General features: G+C 46.0%; 1 protein-coding gene across 5 annotated transcripts in view; it reads right to left on the bottom strand.

Moving 5' to 3' along the window:
- The window catches only part of GEN1 (GEN1 Holliday junction 5' flap endonuclease), a 119,167-nt gene that overhangs the window by 40,829 nt on the left and 57,502 nt on the right, over window positions 1-20,836 (bottom strand). For all 5 annotated transcript variants that reach the window (XM_033937261.1, XM_033937260.1, XM_033937262.1 and 2 more), the window contains 2 exons: window positions 14,879-15,029; window positions 14,734-14,770 (listed from right to left, as the gene is read on the bottom strand). In XM_033937261.1, the coding sequence (XP_033793152.1) occupies window positions 14,734-14,770; window positions 14,879-15,029 (188 nt within the window). The remainder of the gene's footprint in view (window positions 1-14,733; window positions 14,771-14,878; window positions 15,030-20,836) is intronic.

Raw genomic sequence — 20,836 nt, 5'->3', positions numbered from 1 at the left:
TTGTCTGCATTTCCATTATTTATTATGGGGAAATTTGCTTTGATATACGAGTGCTTTGGATTACAAGCATGCTTCTGGAACGAATTATGCTTGCAAACCAAGGTTTTATTGTATGTTATATACATTTGTTTTCTTATTCTTACTTATTGACCCCTTTCTCTGTCAACTGAAGGAGGAAGAGATTTGAGCTTGACTTCAGAAATGATCCTAGATTCAGGGCTCCTTTTACTAAGCTGCAGTAGTGTTTTTAGTGCAAGCTAACCCCCGCGCTAAGCGGAAAAACTAACACCAGCTAAATGAAGGCGCTAGCATCTAGTGTGCGTGGCATTATAGCGCACGCTAAAACCACTACTGCAGCTTAGTAAAAGGAGCCCTCAATATTCCCATTTAAAAAATTTTCTTTTTTTCTCAATAGACAATTTATTCAATATGGTCATCAGGAGAATAATTATCAAGTGCATTTTCACAGGTAAAACAGGTATTTTTATTCCCCTAAATGGTCTCATATATATGCTGACCTGAGTAGAGGAATTAACTTTATAAAATATATGCCTAAAATAAGCTAGATAAATTTGTGCATATAAGAGGAAAGATTAGGTTCTTACCTCGTTAATCTTCTTTCTTGTAAACCCACACTCTATTCCTGAACCTTTGGGCAGTCAATCACTTCTCACAAGAACTCTTGTAGGAAGCTTCATTTGCTCCTCCTCTCATACCTTTGAACTATACCTCTGAACTACCCTCCAATTACTCAATGTGTAACAAAGCAGACAGTCATTCCTGTAGAGGACACAGAAGAGAGAGAGGTATGGGGAAACTCCCTAAGAAACATGTTGAATCTGCTCATATTATTAAATATTGCAACAAATATGCAAACATTTGGAAAAAGAATAAACAATTGAATCATGAGAACTCAGCCTGCACTAACAGCAGGTGAATCAGTATATCCCAGAGCGGCCTTCAGTACATAAGAACATAAGAACATAAGAACTGCCATCTCCGGATCAGACCCATGGTCCATCGAGTCCGGCGATCCGCACACGCGGAGGCCCAGTCAGGTATACACCTGATGTAGTTTTAGTCACCCATATCCCTCTATGCCTCTCATAAGGAGATGTGCATCTAATTTGCCTTTGAATCCCAGCACAGTGGATTCTTTAATAACCTCCTTTGGGAGAGCATTCCAGGCGTCTACCACTCGCTGCGTAAAACAGAACTTCCTGACATTTGTCCTGGACTTGTCCCCCCTTAGCTTCAAACCATGTCCTCTTGTCCGTGTCGCGTTGGACAATGTAAATAATTTATTTTCCTGCTCTATTTTATCGATGCCTTTCAGCATTTTGAACGTCTCGATCATGTCCCCTCGCAGCCTTCTCTTCTCAAGGGAGAACAGTCCCAGTTTCTTGAGTCGTTCCTCATATTCCAAGTTCTCCATACCTCTTATTAACTTCGTTGCTCGTCTCTGCACCCTCTCCAACAGTTTTATATCCTTCTTTAGGTTGGGAGACCAATGTTGGACACAGTATTCCAAGTGTGGTCTGACCATTGCTCTATAAAGCGGTATTATGACTTTCTCCGATCTACTCGTGATTCCTTTCTTTATCATGCCTAACATTCTGTTTGCTTTCTTTGCCGCTGCCGCGCATTGTGCCGACGGCTTCAGAGTCCTATCTATCAGTACACCCAGGTCCTTTTCTTGTTCGCTCTTACCCAGAGTTGCGCCTGACATTCTATACTCGTATTCCTTATTCTTACTACCTAAATGCATTACTTTGCATTTCTCCACGTTGAACTTCATCTGCCATTGGGCAGATCAATGGCAGATGAAGTTCAACGTGGAGAAATGCAAAGTAATGCATTTAGGTAGTAAGAATAAGGAATACGAGTATAGAATGTCAGGCGCAACTCTGGGTAAGAGCGAACAAGAAAAGGACCTGGGTGTACTGATAGATAGGACTCTGAAGCCGTCGGCACAATGCGCGGCAGCGGCAAAGAAAGCAAACAGAATGTTAGGCATGATAAAGAAAGGAATCACGAGTAGATCGGAGAAAGTCATAATACCGCTTTATAGAGCAATGGTCAGACCACACTTGGAATACTGTGTCCAACATTGGTCTCCCAACCTAAAGAAGGATATAAAACTGTTGGAGAGGGTGCAGAGACGAGCAACGAAGTTAATAAGAGGTATGGAGAACTTGGAATATGAGGAACGACTCAAGAAACTGGGACTGTTCTCCCTTGAGAAGAGAAGGCTGCGAGGGGACATGATCAAGACGTTCAAAATGCTGAAAGGCATCGATAAAATAGAGCAGGAAAATAAATTATTTACATTGTAATAGAGTGTGGGTTTACAAGAAATAAGATTAATGAGGTAAGAACTTAATCTTTACTTCTTGTACAACCCCACACTATTCATGAACTTTTGAGACATAACAGAGAATCCTCCAAACTTAGGGGTCTTTTACAAAGGCGAGGTAGCAGTTTAACGCGCGTTAAACCGCCTGCCGCGCTAGTACCTAACGCCTCCATTGACAAGGCGTTAGGATTTTAGGCTGCCGCGGGGGTTAGCGCGTGATGAAATGTCCAATGCGCTAACCCCCGTAGCACGCCTTGATAAAAGGAGCCCTTAGGGTGGGACCGATGAATCTGCTACCAGGATTGAAGATCTGAATGTGGAATCCCTCTTGGCTGCAACATCTACTTTGTAAAACTTTGTGAATGTATGCAGAGAAGACCAAGTGGCGGCTCTACAAATCACTTCTGGGGAAACCACTGAAGATTCCTCCCACAAAGAAATAACGCCACACGTGGAGTGGGCCTTCACCAAGATAGGAGGTCGCTTCCTAGCTTGATTTAAGCCAACCCTTTTAGGCTGCTCCAGGAAGGAAAAAAAGATGACCTGACAAACAAAATTTGTTCATGATTTCCAAATACCTCAGCAAAAGCCTGCATACATCTAGACATTTTAACACTGTCATGTTTTCTCACACTTGAGGGTGCGTAGGCTGGCAAATGCACCTCTTGATTGATGTGGAAGCTAGAAACCACTTTCAGCAAGAAAGAGTGCGCAAAGTCACGCTTGAGTCTGTAATTCTAAGAAAAGGATCTCTACAGGACAAAACCTGAAGTTCAGACACTCTCCGGGCAGAGGTAATGGCCACCAAAAACACTGTCTTGATGGTGAGGTCCATCAAAGAAGCTTGGTCCAGCAGCTTATAGGGAGGACCTGCAAGAGCCCTGAGAATGAGGTTACGATTCCGAGTCAGAAACGGCTGTCACAGCGGAGGGCAGAGTCAAAACACGTCCTTTAAAAATCTAACCACATCTAGATGAGCTCCCATGAGGCTTGGGACCAAAACAAGAATGTCCAGGTATCTGAACTCTCAGAAAGCTGACTGCTTGGCCTTTTTCCAGGCTATCCTGGAGAAAGGCAAACACCACCAGGATCAATACAGAGTTCGGGTCTCCGCTCTTCTGAGTGCACCAGGATTGGTAACACGTCCAGGCCTTCACATATGCTGCAATAGTTGACTTCTTTTTACTCCGTAAAATGGTAGCAACTATACCATCTGAGTAGCCCCTGTGCACTAATGCTGAACGCTCAAGAGCCATGCTGTAAGATCAAAGCATTCCGGATTCTGCATGGCTATTAGGTCCTGTGTGAGGAGACGTGAATGAAATGGAAGGGTGAGACATTGACCTAGATCTGAATACCCTGGGCGTCTCGGCCAATCTGGCGTCACTAGAATTATTCTTCCCCAGTGCGCCATGATTCTGCACAGAAGACAGCCTATCATGGGCCCAGAGGAAAGTCATAGAGAAGACCTGCTTTTGGCCACAGCTGGATCATGACGTCCAGACCTTGGCTTCCTGGTTTGCGTCTTTAGCTGAACTGTTTTCTTGTTCAAGCTGATGCCATTAGGTTGAACAATGGATATCCCCATTTCTTCGCTATACAAGTGAAGGCTTTCTGAGATAGTGACTATTCTCTGGGATCCAGGGTTTGGCAGCTGAGAAAATCTGCTTGTAAGTTGTCCACTTCTGCTACGTGTGCTGCTGAAAATGCTAGAAGATGAGTTTCTGACCATCGAAAGAGTATTTGGGTTTCTAGGCATAGAGGTGCACTTATTCTGCCCCCTTGGTGATTGGCATATGCTACTGCCATGACATTGTCCGAGAAGATGTGAACTGCCTTGTTCCACAGGGCACTCTTGAATTTCAGAAGCCACAGATGAATCGTCCAAAGTTCCAAGTGATTGATCAACCACTTCTTTTGGGAAGGGGGTCAGCATCCCTGGACCATATGTCCCTTGCAATGCACTCCCAGTAGTAAAGGGAAAGCTATAATCAAGATCACCCATGTTGAGATATGGAGGGAAACTCCTCTGGTAAAAGAGAGCGGATTCAACCACTAGTGTAGACTGTGATAAGCCTCCACAGATCCCTCTGCGTACACCAATGGGAAAGAAATGTCTCTTGGAGCAGGCATAAGTAGACTCTTCAAATATCTCCTATGCCCCAGAAAAATGGGAATATGCATATAGACCTCTGTCAAATCCAGAGAGGCTAGAAATTCCCCTGGTGCGACTGAAGCGATCACTGACCTTACCTTTTCCATTTGGAACTACAGGATTTTGAGGGCCACATTAATAGCTCTGAGATCCAGATCAGTCTCCAGTCATCAGAGCCTCTTTTTGGTACGATAAAGTATATTGTGTATTTGCTGGAGGCCGAGTCTGACTCTGGCATCATATTTGCTTCTTTGGGACAGAGGTAGAACATGAGAACATAAGAATAGCATTACTGGGTCAGACCAATGGTCCATCAAGCCCAGTATCCCATTCTCACGGTGGCCAATCCAGGTCACTAGTACCTGACCAAAACCCATGGAGTAGCAATATTCTATGCTACCGATCCAGGGCAAGCAGTGGCTTCCCCCATGTCTTTCTCAATAACAGACTATGAACTTTTCCTCCAAGGAACTTGTCCAAACCTTTCTTAAAACCAGCTATGCTATCCACTCTTACCACAACTTCAGAGACAGAGTGGCTCAAAAAGGTGGGGGCATTGCCATATATGTCAAAGAGGGAATTGAATCTACTGGAGAGAACACACCACAACTGACGGATAAGTTAGAGTCTCTATGGATCAAAATTCCAGCAACAAATAGACTGGAAACGAAGATTGGCATCTACAACTGACCCCCAGGGCAGTCCGAAGAAATTGATGGGGAAATGACAGACGAGATTAAGTGCAACTGCAAGGGAGGCAACGTAGTTATCATGATTGACTTCAACTATCCGGGGATAGACTGGAACCTAGGCACTGTAGGTGATTGCTTCCTGGAACAACTCGTCAATATGAGAGGAAATGCAATTCTGGACTTAATTCTAAATGGACTACGAGGACCGGCACAACATGAAGAAGTGGAAGGGACGCTGGGAAGCAGCGATCACAATATGATCCGCTTCGACCTAGATGCAGGTGAAAAACATCGGTCCAAAATGATGGCCACGGCACTGAACTTCCGAAAAGGGAATTACGAAGGGATGAGACTCATGGTAGGGAAGAAGATTAAGAAGAGGATAAGCACTGTAAAAACGCTAGAGCAAGCTTGGTCCCTTTTTAAGGACACAGTCACCGAGGCACAAAATCTATATATACGGCATATCAACAAAGGATCCAAGAGGAAAAAGAACAAAGAACCAGCATGGCTCACTGTAGAGGTGAAGGAAGCGATTGTAGACAAGAAAACGTCGTTTAAGGAATGGAAAAGGTCAAAAACGGATGAAAATTGGAATAAGCACAAACAACATCAATGCAGGTGCCATAAGGCGGTTAAAGGGGGCCAAAAGAGACTACGAGGAAAAAATAGCCAAGGAAGCGAAAAACTTCAAGCTGTTCTTTCGATATATTAAGGGGAAACGACCCGCGAGGGAAGCGGTGGGGCCATTGGATGATCACGGAATAAAGGGAGTGCTAAAGGAGGACAAAGAAATCGCAAACAAACTGAACACATTTTTTGCGTCTGTATTTACTGAAGAGGATATACACAGCATACCGGAACCCATCAGGCTATATAATGGAAAAGAAGATGGGAAACTGACACGGTTGATGGTCAGTCTAGAAGAGGTATGCAAGCAGATTGATAGGCTTAAGAGCGACAAATCCCCAGGACCGGATGGCATCCATCCGAGGGTTATCAAGGAACTGAAAGGGACTATAACTGAACTTCTTCAGCTAATAGCCAATCTGTCGATCAAATCGGGAAAGATTTCGGAAGACTGGAAGATGGCGAATGTTACGCCAAGCTTCAAAAAAGGTTCAAGGGGAGATCCAGGAAACTACAGACCGGTGAGTCTGACCTCGGTACCAGGAAAGATGGTAGAGGCGCTGATAAAGGACCGCATCATTGATCACCTTGACGGACACGATCTGATGAGGACCAGCCAGCACGGTTTCAGTAAAGGCAGATCTTGCCTGACGAACTTGCTGCACTTCTTCGAGGGAGTAAACAGGCAGATAGACAATGGCGACCCGGTTGACATTGTATATCTGGATTTTCAGAAGGCATTCGACAAAGTTCAACATGAACGACTACTTCGGAAAATTGCATGCCATGGAATTGAGGGTGAAATACCTACGTAGATTAAAAAATGGCTGGAGCATAGGAAACAGAGAATGGGGGTAAATGGACAATTCTCAGACTGGAAGAGTATCACCAGCGGGGTGCCGCAGGGCTCAGTGCTTGGACCTGTGCTCTTCAACATCTTTATAAACGATCTGGCCATTGGTACGACGAGCGAGGTGAGTGGACGATATGAAGTTATACAGAGTAGTGAAGACACAGGGGGATTGCGAAGATCTGCAACAGGACATAATCAAGCTCGAGAAATGGACATCGACATGGCAAATGAGGTTCAATGTGGATAAGTGCAAAGTGATGCATGTTGGTAACAAAAATCTCATGCACGAATACAGGTTGTCCGGGGTGGTACTTGGAGAGACCTCCCAGGAAAGGGACTTGGGAGTTCTGCTCGACAAGTCCATGAAGCCATCTGCACAATGTGCTATGGAGCGAAAAGTGCGAACAGAATGCTAGGAATGATCAAGAAGGGGATCACAAACAGATCCGAGAAGGGCCATGGTGCGCCCTCACCTGGAGTACTGCGTCCAGCACTGGTCGCCATACATGAAGAAGGATACGGTACTACTCGAAAGGGTCCAGAGAAGGGCGACTAAAATGATTAAGGGGCTGGAGGAGTTGCCGTACAGCGAGAGATTAGAGAAACTGGGCCTCTTCTCCCTTGAAAAGAGGAGACTGCGAGGGGACATGATCGAAACATTCAAAATACTAAAGGGAATAGACTTAGTAATAATAATAATAACTTTATTTTTCTATACCGCCATAGTCAAACTGACTTCTAGGCGATTCACATAGAAAGAAGGCTGGACAATCAGCGAATTACAAAATGCAAGAAGAAGGAAGTTACATCGTGAATTGGAGAAGCATGGGGAAAGAATACATGAGAGAAGAAAGATGTTACATAATACAATGGGGTTATAAGGGGAAGAAAAAAAAAATACCTGAGAGAGGTGATCTGATTAAGCAAGGAATTTGCCAAATAGAATGGTTTTAATTGATTTTCGGAATGTGTTGTAGGTCTGTCCAGCTTTATTTATGTAGTTTCCCAGCCAGGATTGCTGTCTGTTTGCTTGGAACATGAACCCTCTCCAAGGTAGGGAGAACGAGAGGACACTCTCTAAAGTTGAAAGGGGATAGATTCCATACAAACGTAAGGAAATTCTTCTTCACCCAGAGAGTGGTAGAAAACTGGAACATTCTTCCAGAGTCTGTTATAGGGGAAAACACCCTCCAGGGTTTCATGACAAAGTTCATGCTAAACTGGTGAGAATGGACTCATTTGGAGCACTGGTCTTGACCTTGGAGCCACCGCGTGAGCGGACTGCTGGGCAGGATGGACCATTGTTCTGACCCAGCAGCAGCAATTCTTATGTTCTTATGTTCAATATATTCCAGAGCTTAACTATTCTCTGAGTGAAAATTTTTTTCTCCTATTGGTTTTAAAAGTATTTCCCTATAGAGTGGGCTCCTGATGATTGTGAGCGTCTAGCCCCTCCAAATCTTTGTCTAGCATTCTGAAATGGTCTCTGGCTTGAGGAACCTTAAGAATATTTGTAATATCGCCTGGAGACACAAAAATTACCATGCCCCAATCCCTTAGAGGACCAAGGCCTATTGTCCGGTAAGGATTTTGGTTTACGGTTTTTGTACACTGTCCATAAGGTCATCCAGACCTTTACCAAAAAATAACTGCCCCTTAAATGGCAGCTTACTTAGGATTGCCTTGGAAGAAGAATCACTTAACCACTGTCTAATCCACAGCATTCTGTGGGTGAAGACAGAGTAAGCCGACAGCTTGCTCACAACCCTGAAAAGGTCATATAGGGCATCAGCCATGTAATTAGGTTCAGCATGAATCAGTTTGGATCTGAAGAGGGGCAACAACTGTTCTCTGTATTTGCAGATTTAGAGACTGGTCTTACCTGGCAGACTCATGATCTAGTGCAGGCTTTATCCAAGCAAGTGACGTTGGTGGTCTTAGCCCGTTGGCTGTTCTGGATTTGACTCTTAGTGGCAGACGTGGCTTCCAAACAGTGTTTGACCAAGCTCCCATTTTGGGGAAAGTTTCTCTTTGGTAAAGATCTAGAAAAGCTGATTAAAGATTTAGGGGACTCCCAAGACTTCACATTTGCTGGAGGCAAGCCGAAAACATCCTTCAGTTTGAACCAGTCTCATTCTCATTTGAAAGATGCCAAGCAAAACAGACAAGGCTACTCTTCTACATTTCAGAGGTCTGAATTTCAGCCATGTTTTGTGCAGGTAAGAATTCTGCAGGCCAGTCTTACCTAGCCTCTCCCGCCTCTTGCTTTGCCCAATGATGGGAGACTGGCCCACATATGAGAATAGGGGGTCTTTTATGAAGATTAGGCCAAAGTTACTACGGACCAATGCGTCTTGATTATCAGAGAAGGTTACAAATTAGTTCACCTCTCCAGTTGGAGCTTTTTATTTTTGAAATCCCCATGCAGTTCTACTTCAGTGAGAAGTGGTGCTTCCTGCCCTACATTCCTTACAAGATTAATTTGAGTACAATCAACAACCTGGGCTTGGGCTGTTGACCTCTTTTTGGCACAATGAAATAGATGGAATTTCACCATCTGGTGCTGGGATCTGTTGACAGGTTCCTGAAGGTCAGACATTTTCGAATGGAGACATTGCAGTCAGTTCTGGCAGCAATACAGCTAGGGGAGTATTTAATGGCCTTGGATTTCAGGGAAGCGTAACCCGAAGGAGTGGTACGGTTTTGGGGGGGTGAAGAACTTATGTGCACGACAGAAGAACAAATGGCTAAAAATGTAAAAAAGGGAGACAAAATTTTTTTCAGATATATTAGTGAAAGGAGGAAGATGAAAAATGGAATTGCTAGGCTAAAAGATGCTGGGAACCAATATGTGGAAAGTGATGAGGAGAAAGCGAATGTGCTAAACAAATACTTCTGTTCTGTGTTCACAGAAGAAAATCCTGGAGAAGGACCGAGATTGTCTAGCAAAGTTACATGAGAAAATGGAGTAGATTCTGCGCCGTTCACGGAGGAGGGTGTTTATGAGCAACTTGAAAAACTGAAGGTGGACAAAGCGATGGGACCAGACGGGATCAATCCCAGGATACTAAGGGAGCTCAGAGAGGTTCTGGCGAGTACTATTAAAGACTTGTTCAACAAATCTCTGGAGACGGGAGTGATTCCTGGGGATTGGAGGAGAGCGGATGTGGTCCCTATTCATAAAAGTGGTCACAGGGATGAAGCAGGAAACTACAGGCCGGTGAGCCTCACTTCAGTTGTTGGAAAAATAATGGAAGTGTTGCTGAAAGACAGGATAGTGTACTTCCTTGAATCTAATGGGTTACAGGATCCGAGGCAACATGGCTTTACAATAGGTAAATCGTGCCAAACGAACCTGATTGAATTTTTTGATTGGGTGACCAGAGAGCTGGATCGAGGACATATGCTAGATGTAATTTACTTGGATTTCAGCAAAGCCTTTGATACAGTTCCTCATAGGAGGCTGTTGAACAAACTTGAAGGGCTGAAGTTAGGACCCAAAGTGGTGAACTGGGTCAGAAACTGGCTGTCGGACAGACGCCAGAGGGTGGTGGTTAATGGAAATCGCTCGAAGGAAGGAAAGGTGACTAGTGGAGTCCCTCAGGGTTCGGTGCTGGGGCCAATCCTGTTCAATATGTATGTGAGTGACATTGCTGAAGGGTTAGAAGGAAAAGTGTGCCTTTTTGCAGATGATACCAAGATTTGTAACAGAGTAGACACCGAAGAGGGAGTGGAAAATATGAAAAAGGATCTGCAAAAGTTAGAGGAATGGTCTAATGCCTGGCAACTAAAATTCAATGCAAAGAAATGCAGAGTAATGCATTTGGGGATTAATAATAGGAAGGAACCGTATATGCTGGGAGGAGAGAAGCTGATATGCACGGACGGGGAGAGGGACCTTGAGGTGATAGTGTCCGAAGATCTAAAGGCGAAAAAACAGTGTGACAAGGCAGTGGCTGCTGCCAGAAGGATGCTGGGCTGTATAAAGAGAGGCGTAGTCAGTAGAAGGAAGAAGGTGTTGATGCCCCTGTACAGGTCATTGGTGAGGCCCCATTTGGAGTATTGTGTTCAGTTTTGGAGACCGTATCTGGCGAAAGACGTAAGAAGACTTGAGGCGGTCCAGAGGAGGGCGACGAAAATGATAGGAGGCTTGCCCCAGAAGACGTATGAGGAGAGACTGGAAGCCCTGAATATGTATACCCTAGAGGAAAGGAGAGACAGGGGAGATATGATTCAGACATTCAAATACTTGAAGGGTATTAACGTAGAACAAAATCTTTTCCAGAGAAAGGAAAATGGTAAAACCAGAGGACATAATTTGAGGTTGAGGGGTGGTAGATTCAGGGGCAATGTTAGGAAATTCTACTTTACGGAGAGGGTAGTGGATGCCTGGAATGCGCTCCCGAGAGAGGTGGTGGAGAGTAAAACTGTGACTGAGTTCAAAGAAGCGTGGGATGAACACAGAAGATTTAGAATCAGAAAATAATATTAAATATTGAACTAGGCCAGTTACGGGGCAGACTTGCACGGTCTGTGTCGGTGTATGGCCGTTTGGTGAAGGATGGGCAGGGGAGGGCTTCAATGGCTGGGAGGGTGTAGATGGGCTGGAGTAAGTCTTAACAGAGATTTTGGCAGTTGGAACCCAAGCACAGTACCGGGTAAAGCTTTGGATTCTTGCCCAGAAATAGCTAAGAAGAAAAATTTAAAAAAATAAAAAAAATTTTTTAAATTGAATCAGGTTGGGCAGACTGGATGGACCATTCGGGTCTTTATCTGCCGTCATCTACTATGTTACTATGTTACATTGTAGAAGTTTCTGTAAGGGAAAGCAAAGGCATAAAAATGGAATCCTGATCATCTGAGTTGTCTGCAGGTGGACTGTTTCCAGACTGCATATGGCAATTCTGCTGGGGACTTGTGCTCTTGGGGAGGATCGACTCCCAGTGCTAGCAGGGTCGCAATTCCATATGGATTGATGGGATCCTTGTTAATCAGGTAGGCCTGTTTTGAACTTTTGCGGGATTTCACCGCCAAATTGCAGCTGTGCTTTACCCGGGATGCACTTGCACTGCCCCGGCTCAAATTTAGACTTTTGGGACTTTCCTCAGGTGGACAGGGTCTCAAAACACCCCAAGGGAACGTGGGGAAGGGGGCTAAAGGGTAGTGACTTCCGCCTCTTCCTCACTTGCCGTGTGGCACATGGAACACAGATGCTCCTCAGATTGCCATCCGCTGCATGTAGAACATGAATTTGAAGTATCCTGTCCTGAGGATCCCACCTGTTTTTGAGCAAAATCGAGGTGTTTTGAGGGGGATAGAAGTTTTTAATTTCAAATTGGGAAATCCAAGATGGCTGGCGTAGCAGCGATTTTAGCACCAAAAACGGCCCAAGGAAGCCACACAGAAAACTAAAAAAACAGCAATTTTAAGATTTTTGAGGTGGGGAGACCTACAACTAACCTTTAAACCCCTCAAAAATGATATTGGAGACCCCCTAAATCGATCTGTTAGGTTGTGCCACACTCTGTGCTGGGAGCTACAAGACGAAGGCTGTAACAACTTATGGGGAGATCCTCTGCCTCAACAAGACTGCCTGTTTCTTCTGATTGTCTCTTGGGCCCAATGTCCTGGCTGGAGACCTCGACCCTCTGCAAAGCCCATGCACGCAAATGGGGGGAGGAACGTAGTCAGCCCCGATCTTGGATAAACCGCCATGGAGCCACACAGCCTGTGCTCAAATCCACTAGAGGATGAACCTGGGGCGAGTTATGCTCCCAAGGAAATGGACCCTGAGCTCCTGAACTGTGAATGCAGGCTGTCCATTTATGGTCTTTGGCAAAGCAGCCGACCCCTTAGAAGCAGACTCTCTGCCTCAGAGTCTGCGGTCTCCTGCAGCCAGAGCTGTCCCCCCAAGGGGATCCTCTGCAGCATGAAAAATAAGCCATGCAAATTAACAGAAAAAGACTGAATTTAAACACGAGAAGAAAAGACAAACTCCTATTCTCTTGTAGGAATTGGAGGGCAGTTCAGAGGTAAGAGAGAAGGAGCAAATGTATGCAAATGAAGCTTAAAGAGTTCTCAGGAGAAGGGATTGACTACCTGAAGGTTCAGGAATTGAGTGGGGTTGTACAAGAATAGCAGGTTTAAGTATGTATGCATTCTTCCTACAGGATAATTTTCAAAGGGAAAGTTATGTGCATACTTAAAAAACTGATTTATCTTGAGTGCATACCTGCCCATAAATTAGGAGTTTGCAATAAAGACATTCTCCCCATAAAGGAAAGCTAACCTGTTCCAGAAGAAATTCCAAATTAATCTTTTATTTTCCTATACTTTAGAATGTACTTCTACTTGACTCGTACAAACAATTCACCATTATTAACTGAGAGATATGGAACAATATTTTTTGATTCAATATCTGATATGTTAATTCTGTTTCTGATGTTGATATATCGAAGATATGTTATGTTAGCTTGTTAAATGTTTTAAATCTTTTTTTCTTTTTGTCCTGAGGTATATTTACACATCATTTGAAGAATTAGCAGTTTATAAATAAAACTGGCCTAAATGCAGTTATCAATACTTCAGTAATTTATGTTATCGTGCACCTTGCACACTGTCCTCCCCCAGGCTACAGCTAGAAACAAGGGGGTTTGATAGTGATCATGGATTTAATTGGAAAGGAGACGCTCCTGCCTGGTTAAATCACATTAGCCAGCCTAATTGCTAATATCCAAAGGCACATAACCAATAGAACTGCTGAATATTAACACTGACTGCCATGGCACCCAGGATGTACCCAAAACTTCTCTAGTACTGCAGATTTTCAAAGCCAGTGTCCAGATAGCTAATCAGGCATGTTGATCCTAAAATACCTACACAACTGATCCACTCACCCACTGACCCTCTATAATTGATTCCTCCTATGTCCTATTAATCACTTTCTCCTCAACAATGAATCTCCTGTCCTATTAACTCTCTTTTCTTCAGTTCAATCTTAAGTTCTCTCTTAAGTTCAATCAATTTTGTACCTCGCTTAAACTTTGTAAACCGCATGCGGTATATAAACTGTTGTTGTTATTATTATTATTATGATCAGGACTAAATTTTGTATATGGTGCAAAAAAATTGGCACTGATAAAAATGAGCTCTAAGTGCTATATATATATAAACGGCACTCAGAGTTGACTGCCATTTACAGAATAACGTTTGGCACTGGGATATGCACCCAATTTTGGGCATGAGGATTTACCCCCAACTGAAATCTGGTGTAAATTCTCGTGCCTAAATTAGGCATGGATCTCCCTTACTCTGTAACATTGCTCACAATTTTCAGAACACTCTTGATCCGCCCATTCTCCTACCATGGCTGTGCCCCTTTTTTTGGATCCACACATAAATTTTAAGTACAGATCCCAGCACCTAAAGATGCACACAAATTTAAATTAATGCCAATTGGAACTGATATTTGATTATTAGTGTCCAATTATCAGTGCTAATTGGCTCTTTAGCAACTAAATTTTGTACATGCCCAAGTTTGCATGCACAGTTTTGAGTGCCATATATAGAATTAGGGTGATAATTCAATCCTAATTATGCCTGGTTAGCTATCTGAATATGGCACAGAATATTGACTGTACCTGTTATAACTTCCAGGTGTTGGATATTCAGCGCCAGTAGCCAGACAGGTGCTGGCACTGAAAAACTGGTTCAAATTCAGCTAGTAGCTAATGTTTAAGGCTGAATATTGACCAGAAGGCTTTTGTCTCCATTTACCTTTCTATATAGGGTAATTTTCAAATCCATTTTTATAGAAATGGACTCTAATAAAATGACCTTCCCTTTGTTTCAGTACAGTTACATGGGTACAGCCTGGATTCATCTATATTAATCATAGCCAGAAAAAGGCAATCCCAGGTGTGGGCTCTGCATCTATGTGACTACTTTTGGATATTTAAGAAATACATATAAGTTACCTCAGAAATATATGCACTAAAGAGGTGTAATTAGAGAGGCAAAAATGGAACTGGGCTTGCATGCACTATACCTCATGGAAAGGAAAGCCAACACAGGCTCCAGCCTTTCTGAAAGCCAAAGAGAAGATAACACAGTTAGAAAACTGAAACATGGGCAGTACCGCTAACTTCAGAGCACGCTACTTTGAAATAACTTTTGATGAAAACAAATCAGACTTTTTGATACTGTTTTCTGCTGCGCTGGCTTGTTTCATGTGTTCCATGTGATGCCAGTCACAGGGGCACTGGTAATTATAGTCGTGGGGTTCACAGTAGCGAGCACTGCCACATAGCTTACAGCCATTGCATTTATGGTCTTTGGCAGAGCCTGCAAGCAGAGAAAAGAGAGAAATTAGCCAGTGTTCCCGCTAAGCTGCGCTGGCCAGCGCTCGCGCACAAAATATTACATCGCAGCGCAAAGTTTCTCTTCACAGCGCACACACGCGTCGGTAAGGGGACGCATTGGGGGGATTGCACTTCCCCACAATTGCCATGCTTCGGTTCCTCTTCTTCCTTCCTTCCTTCCTCCCCCCCCCCCCCGCGGGACCCTGCGGCACCATCAACTCTTACTCCCTCTAATGTCGGCCCTGCAGCTCCAGACTTCCTCGCACCTTCTCCCCTCCCCCTTTGGATCGCTATTATTTTAAATGTTATAGCCGCGGAGCTGTATCCATCAGTGCAGATGTCTAACCTCGGCCTGCCCCGGAACTCTTACTGCAACAGTGACTTCCTGTTCCTGCCTAGACGGGCGGCTGCTGCAGTAAGAGTTCCGGGGCAGGCCGAGGTTAGACATCTCCACTGATGGATACAGCTCCGCGGCTATAACATTTAAAATAATAGCGATCCAAAGGGGGAGGGGAGAAGGTGCGAGGAAGTCTGGAGCTGCAGGGCCGACATTAGAGGGAGTAAGAGTTGATGGTGCCGCAGGGTCCCGCGGGGGGGGGGGAGGAAGGAAGGAAGAAGAGGAACCGAAGCATGGCAATTGTGGGGAAGTGCAGAGCTGCAGGGAAGAGTGTTGCGGTACCCAGCTGGAGGGAGAAGGAAGATGAGGGAGGGAATTAAAGGAGATGCCAGGGCTTGGAGCGTAGGAGGAAGGTATGCCAGTCTAAGGGAAAAGGAAGGGGGAGATGTGAGAGCATGGAGGGGGAGCGAAAGATGGAAGAAAAGGAAAGGAGAGAGATGCCAGAGAATCAGGGAAGGGGAGATACCAGACTATGAGGAGAGGTGTGGGAGAGGGAAGGCGAGGAGAGAGATGCCAGACCAATGGGGTGAAAGGAGAGATGGAAGGGGGAGGCATACAGTTTCTGGAAGGGGCATAGAAGGAGAGAAGATGCCATATAGGGGAAGAGAGACGGCAGACAGTGGATGGAAGGAAGAGAGTTACAAGAAGATGAGGAAAGGAGAAACCACAGAAGACAAAGGTAGAAAAAAATTTCTATTTATTTATTGCTTTAGGAGACATGTGTCACTGTTTCTGTGAAGCATTGTATGCAGAGTCCAGCTGGTTCAATTTAACCTTTGTCTATGTATTTTTATTTTATCCCCCCTTTTACAAAACTGTGAAGCGTTTTTAGCACCAGCCTTGGTGGTAGCAGCTCTGATGCTCAGAATTTTATGAGCATCAGAGCTGTTACCTCCGTAGCTAAAATCCACACTACAGTTTTGTAAAAGAGGGAGGGGTTAGTTTGTGATTACATATTCCTTACTAGGCGAAGGTGTTTTCTGTGTTCTGTGTGTTCGAAAGACATGGTTTTCTGTTAGGATTGACGGTGTAGGATTGATCTGTGCTGGTCTGGCTTGTTTAGTTTTACAATGGGTGTATTGATGTACTGCTCACTGCAATATGTAAGATGCTGCCTTTTCCTAGGTACTCATGTGTGACGTGTGGTTTGTTACTAAAAATCATGTTTTTCTTACAGATGGGGGGGGGTGCCAAAAAATGATGGGCCCCGGATGTTACATATGCTAGGTACGCCACTGTATGTAAAGATACCAGAAAGCTGGCGTAGCAAAAACTTCTAAGTTTTGAGTATTTAACCCTCCCACAATCTCACGGGCACTCGTTTCAAGTTTATTGAGATTTTGATTTAAATGCAATATCAAATATTTTCAATGCGTATAACAAAAATAAATTTGGGGAAATAAATAAAACCATTTGAACCAGTGTTCCCGCTAAGCTGCGCTGGCGTGCGCTGGCGCACAAAATATTACATCGCAGCGCACACGTTTCTCGTCACAGCGCACGATCGGAAGAGGCGTACGGCAGATGGCAGGGCGGCGAGAGGAGAATCGGGCGAGTTGGCTCATAACTTGCTGGCGCCCGATATTTTTGGCTCACGGTGAAAAAAGTTTGCTCACAACACCCGCCCGCTTAGAGGGAACACTGCCAGTGACTACTATCAACAAAATGGCAAGGGAAGAAATATAGACTGGTTAACTCCATCTAATTAGTTACATCTGTGTTTGTAAACAATTAAGATGTGGGCAACTAAGTATACCATAGAAACAACATTCATGCTGTATTTTAAGCCAGGCCACTCCTAGTCTCTTTGGTTTCCAAGTTTTATTTAAAATATGGTTCAGCGCTTATAAAAAATTTCTAAGCGATTTACAATTAAAGGAACCAGGGTAAAAAACACTCAAGTCATACAGAACGAAACAAGACAGTCACTAACAGAAACAAAATGGAAGGAGGGTAGAGAACTACAATTGTAATAGAAAAGTAACATTAAGTGGACAAACACATAAGGAAGGGTAAAAAAATAGCCCCAAAAGGCTAAGGTGTTACTGTGGAGATGTTAATTATTTTAATTGTATTGGCAGCAGCAGTTCTGACCCGGCAACCTCCCCACCCCCCACACATACCTACCTGAAGCAACAGTGGCAGCTGGTCAGCAGAGGTAGTGCTGAAACAGGCTGTTCACGGTCAGCCCCGGCAGGGCCTTTCCTCTGCTGCGTCGGAAGTGATGTGGCAGAGGAAAGGCCATGCCGAGGCCGGCTGCGAACAGCTTGTTTACAGCGTTGCCTCTGCTGACCCAGCTGCCATTGCTGCTTTGGGTAAGTGAGGGAGGGAGTGAGGTTGGCGGGTCAGGACCGCTGCCACTGCTTCTTCGGGCATGGGGAGAGTGGGATTGGCAGGTCAGGACTGCTGCCACTGTTGCTTCGGGGGCTAGAGGGAGGGAGGTTTGTGGCTGCCGCTGATGCTTTGGGGTCTGGAGGGGAGTTTGTGGCTGCTGCTAATGTTTTGGAGACTGGAGTAGAGAGCTGCACGGGAACGGGGACGACGGGAATCCCGCGGGACCCGCAGGCATCCCGCGGGTTCCCCCTTTGGGTCACGGGGATCCCGTGGGGACGCCCCCTAGGGTCCCGGGGATCCCGTGGGGACGCCCCCTAGGGTCGCGGGGATCCCGTGGGGACGCCTCCGAGGGTCGCGGGGTTCCTGCGGGGCTGGATGTACTCAGTCGCGCGGCTCTTCTCTCTACCTTCTCTGCTTGCAGCACAGAGCCGAACGGAAGTCTTCCCGACGTCAGCGCTGACGTCGGAGGGGAGGGAGGGCTTAAACAAAGCCCTCCCTCCCTCCGACGTCAGCGCTGACGTCGGAAAGACTTCCGTTCGGCTCTGTGCTGCAAGCAGAGAAGGTAGAGAGAAGAGCCGCGCGACTGAGTCGGGAAGACTTCCGTTTGGCTCTGTGCTGCAGGCAGTGCATGTAAGGAGGAGAGTAGCCTCGCGGTTCGAGTGGCTACCAAGGGACGGGGCGGTCCGCCCCGGCACACCCCGCCCCGGTTGCAGCACAGCCGGCCAGGTCCCCTTACTTTTGTGGCACTTCCCCGACCGACCGACAACAGCCCCGGTCCGACAATCCTCCCTGCCCTGTAGCCGCGAATCTAAATTATCTTCTTACAGCAGCTGTAATAAGGTAATTTAGATTCGCAGTTAAGGGCAGGGAGGTTTGTCGGACCGGGGCTGTTGTCAGTCGGTCGGGGAAGTGCCACAAAAGTAAGGGGACCTGGCCGGCTGTGCTGCACCCGGGGCGGTAGAGAAGGAGGGGGGGGGAGAAGGACGCTGAAAGGCCATGGTGAAGACAGGAGGAGGGGGGAAGGACTCTGAAAGCACTTGAAGACAGAGGAGGGAGAAGGACGCTGAAAGCACATGGGGGAATACAAAGGGGTGGAGAAGGATGCTGAAAGGCCATGGGAAGGGCGGGGGGGGGGAAGGACTCTGAAAGCACTTGTGGAAGACAGAGGGGGGAGAAGGACGCTGAAAGCACATGGGGGAATACAAAGGGGTGGAGAAGGATGCTGAAAGGCCATGGGAAGGGCGGGGGGGGGGAAGGACTCTGAAAGCACTTGTGGAAGACAGAGGGGGGAGAAGGACGCTGAAAGGACATGGGGAAGACAAAGGGGTGGAGAAGGACGCTGAAAGGCCATGGGAAGGGCGGGGGGGGGGAAGGACTCTGAAAGCATTTGTGGAAGACAGAGGGGGGAGAAGGATGTTGAAAGCACATGGGGAAGACAAAGGGGTGGAGAAGGACGCTGAAAGGACATGGGGAAGACGGGGGGTGGTGGAGAAGGACGCTGAAAGGCCATGGGGAAGACAGAGAGAGAGAAGGACGCTGAAAGGCCATGGTGAAGACAGGAGGAGGGGGGAAGGACTCTGAAAGCACTTGAAGACAGAGGAGGGAGAAGGACGCTGAAAGCACATGGTGGAATACAAAGGGGTGGAGAAGGACGCTGAAAGGCCATGGGAAGGGCGGGGGGGGGGGAAGGACTCTGAGCACTTGTGGAAGACAGAGGGGGGAGAAGGATGCTGAAAGGACATGGGGAAGACAAAGGGGTGGAGAAGGACGCTGAAAGGCCATGGGAAGGGCGGGGGGGGGAAGGACTCTGAAAGCATTTGTGGAAGACAGAGGGGGGAGAAGGATGCTGAAAGCACATGGGGAAGACAAAGGGGTGGAGAAGGACGCTGAAAGGACATGGGGAAGACGGGGGGGGTGGTGGAGAAGGACGCTGAAAGGCCATGGGGAAGACAGAGAGAGAGAAGGACGCTGAAAGGACATGGGGAAGCAGAGGGGGGAGAAGGACACTGAAAGCACATGTGGAAGACAGAGGGGGGAGAAGGACGCTGACAGGACATGGGGAAGATGGGGGGAGAAGGACGCTGAAAGGAAATGGGGAAGAGAGAGTAGGGAGAAGACGCTGGCAGGGAAGAAGACAGATGCCAGACTTTGGGGGGAGCGGAGAGAAGAAGATGGGTGCCAGACCAATTTGGAAGGGGGAAGAAAGGGAGAGGCACAGTAACAGAGCAAATGGAAGATGCAGAAGGAAGAGAGACAGTGGATGGAAGGAATTGAATGAGAACATGAGGAAAGCAGAAACCAGGCAACAAAGGTAGGAAAATAATTCTATTTCTTTTTTTTTATTTTGCTTCAGGATAAAGTAGTATATTAGTTGTGTTGATAAAAATTTATAAACATAAGAGGCTCTGGTAGAAACCCATTTGCAAAGTATGTATTCTTCCCAATTAATATTTTCAAATTAATAAAGTCTTTTTGCTTATTTGTAAATGGTTTCTACCAGAGCCTTTAATTCAGTAGCATAATTAAATGAAATAACTATTTCTGAAGTTTATATGGACGGGCGGGGACGGAGGGGATTCCTCGCAGGGACGGAGGGGATTCCTCGCGGGGACGGGTGGGGACGGAGGGATTCCTCACGGGGACAGGTGGGGACGGGTGGGATTCCTCACGGGGACGGGTGGGACTTTGGCGGGGACGGGTGGGGACGGGTGGGATTTCTGTCCCCGCGCAACTCTCTAGACTGGAGGGAGGGGGGGTTGTGGCTACCACTGATGCTTCAGGGGCTGGAGGGAGGGTGTGGCTGCTGCTAATGTTTTGGACAACAAAACAAAGGAGAAAGTCCAACTTTGTCTGCAGAAAAAAACAAGCAGGAGAAACAAATAAAACTGCAGACTGTGTACAAGATGCAGGCAAAAATTTATTGTACCAAAATTAAAATGTAAATAAGTAAAATAAAACCCTTTTACCAATCAAGGGACCCGACACGGTCCGTGTTTCAGACAAACCTTCGTCAGGGGTCCATGGTGAAAAAGGTTGGGACATACCATAAAAAAATGAAG

Source organism: Geotrypetes seraphini, chromosome 3 (genome assembly GCF_902459505.1).
Source record: "Geotrypetes seraphini chromosome 3, aGeoSer1.1, whole genome shotgun sequence".
NCBI classification, from domain to species: Eukaryota; Metazoa; Chordata; class Amphibia; order Gymnophiona; family Dermophiidae; genus Geotrypetes; species Geotrypetes seraphini.
The sequence above is the reverse complement of the archived record's forward strand: the minus strand, read 5'-3'. Positions and strand labels throughout refer to the sequence as shown.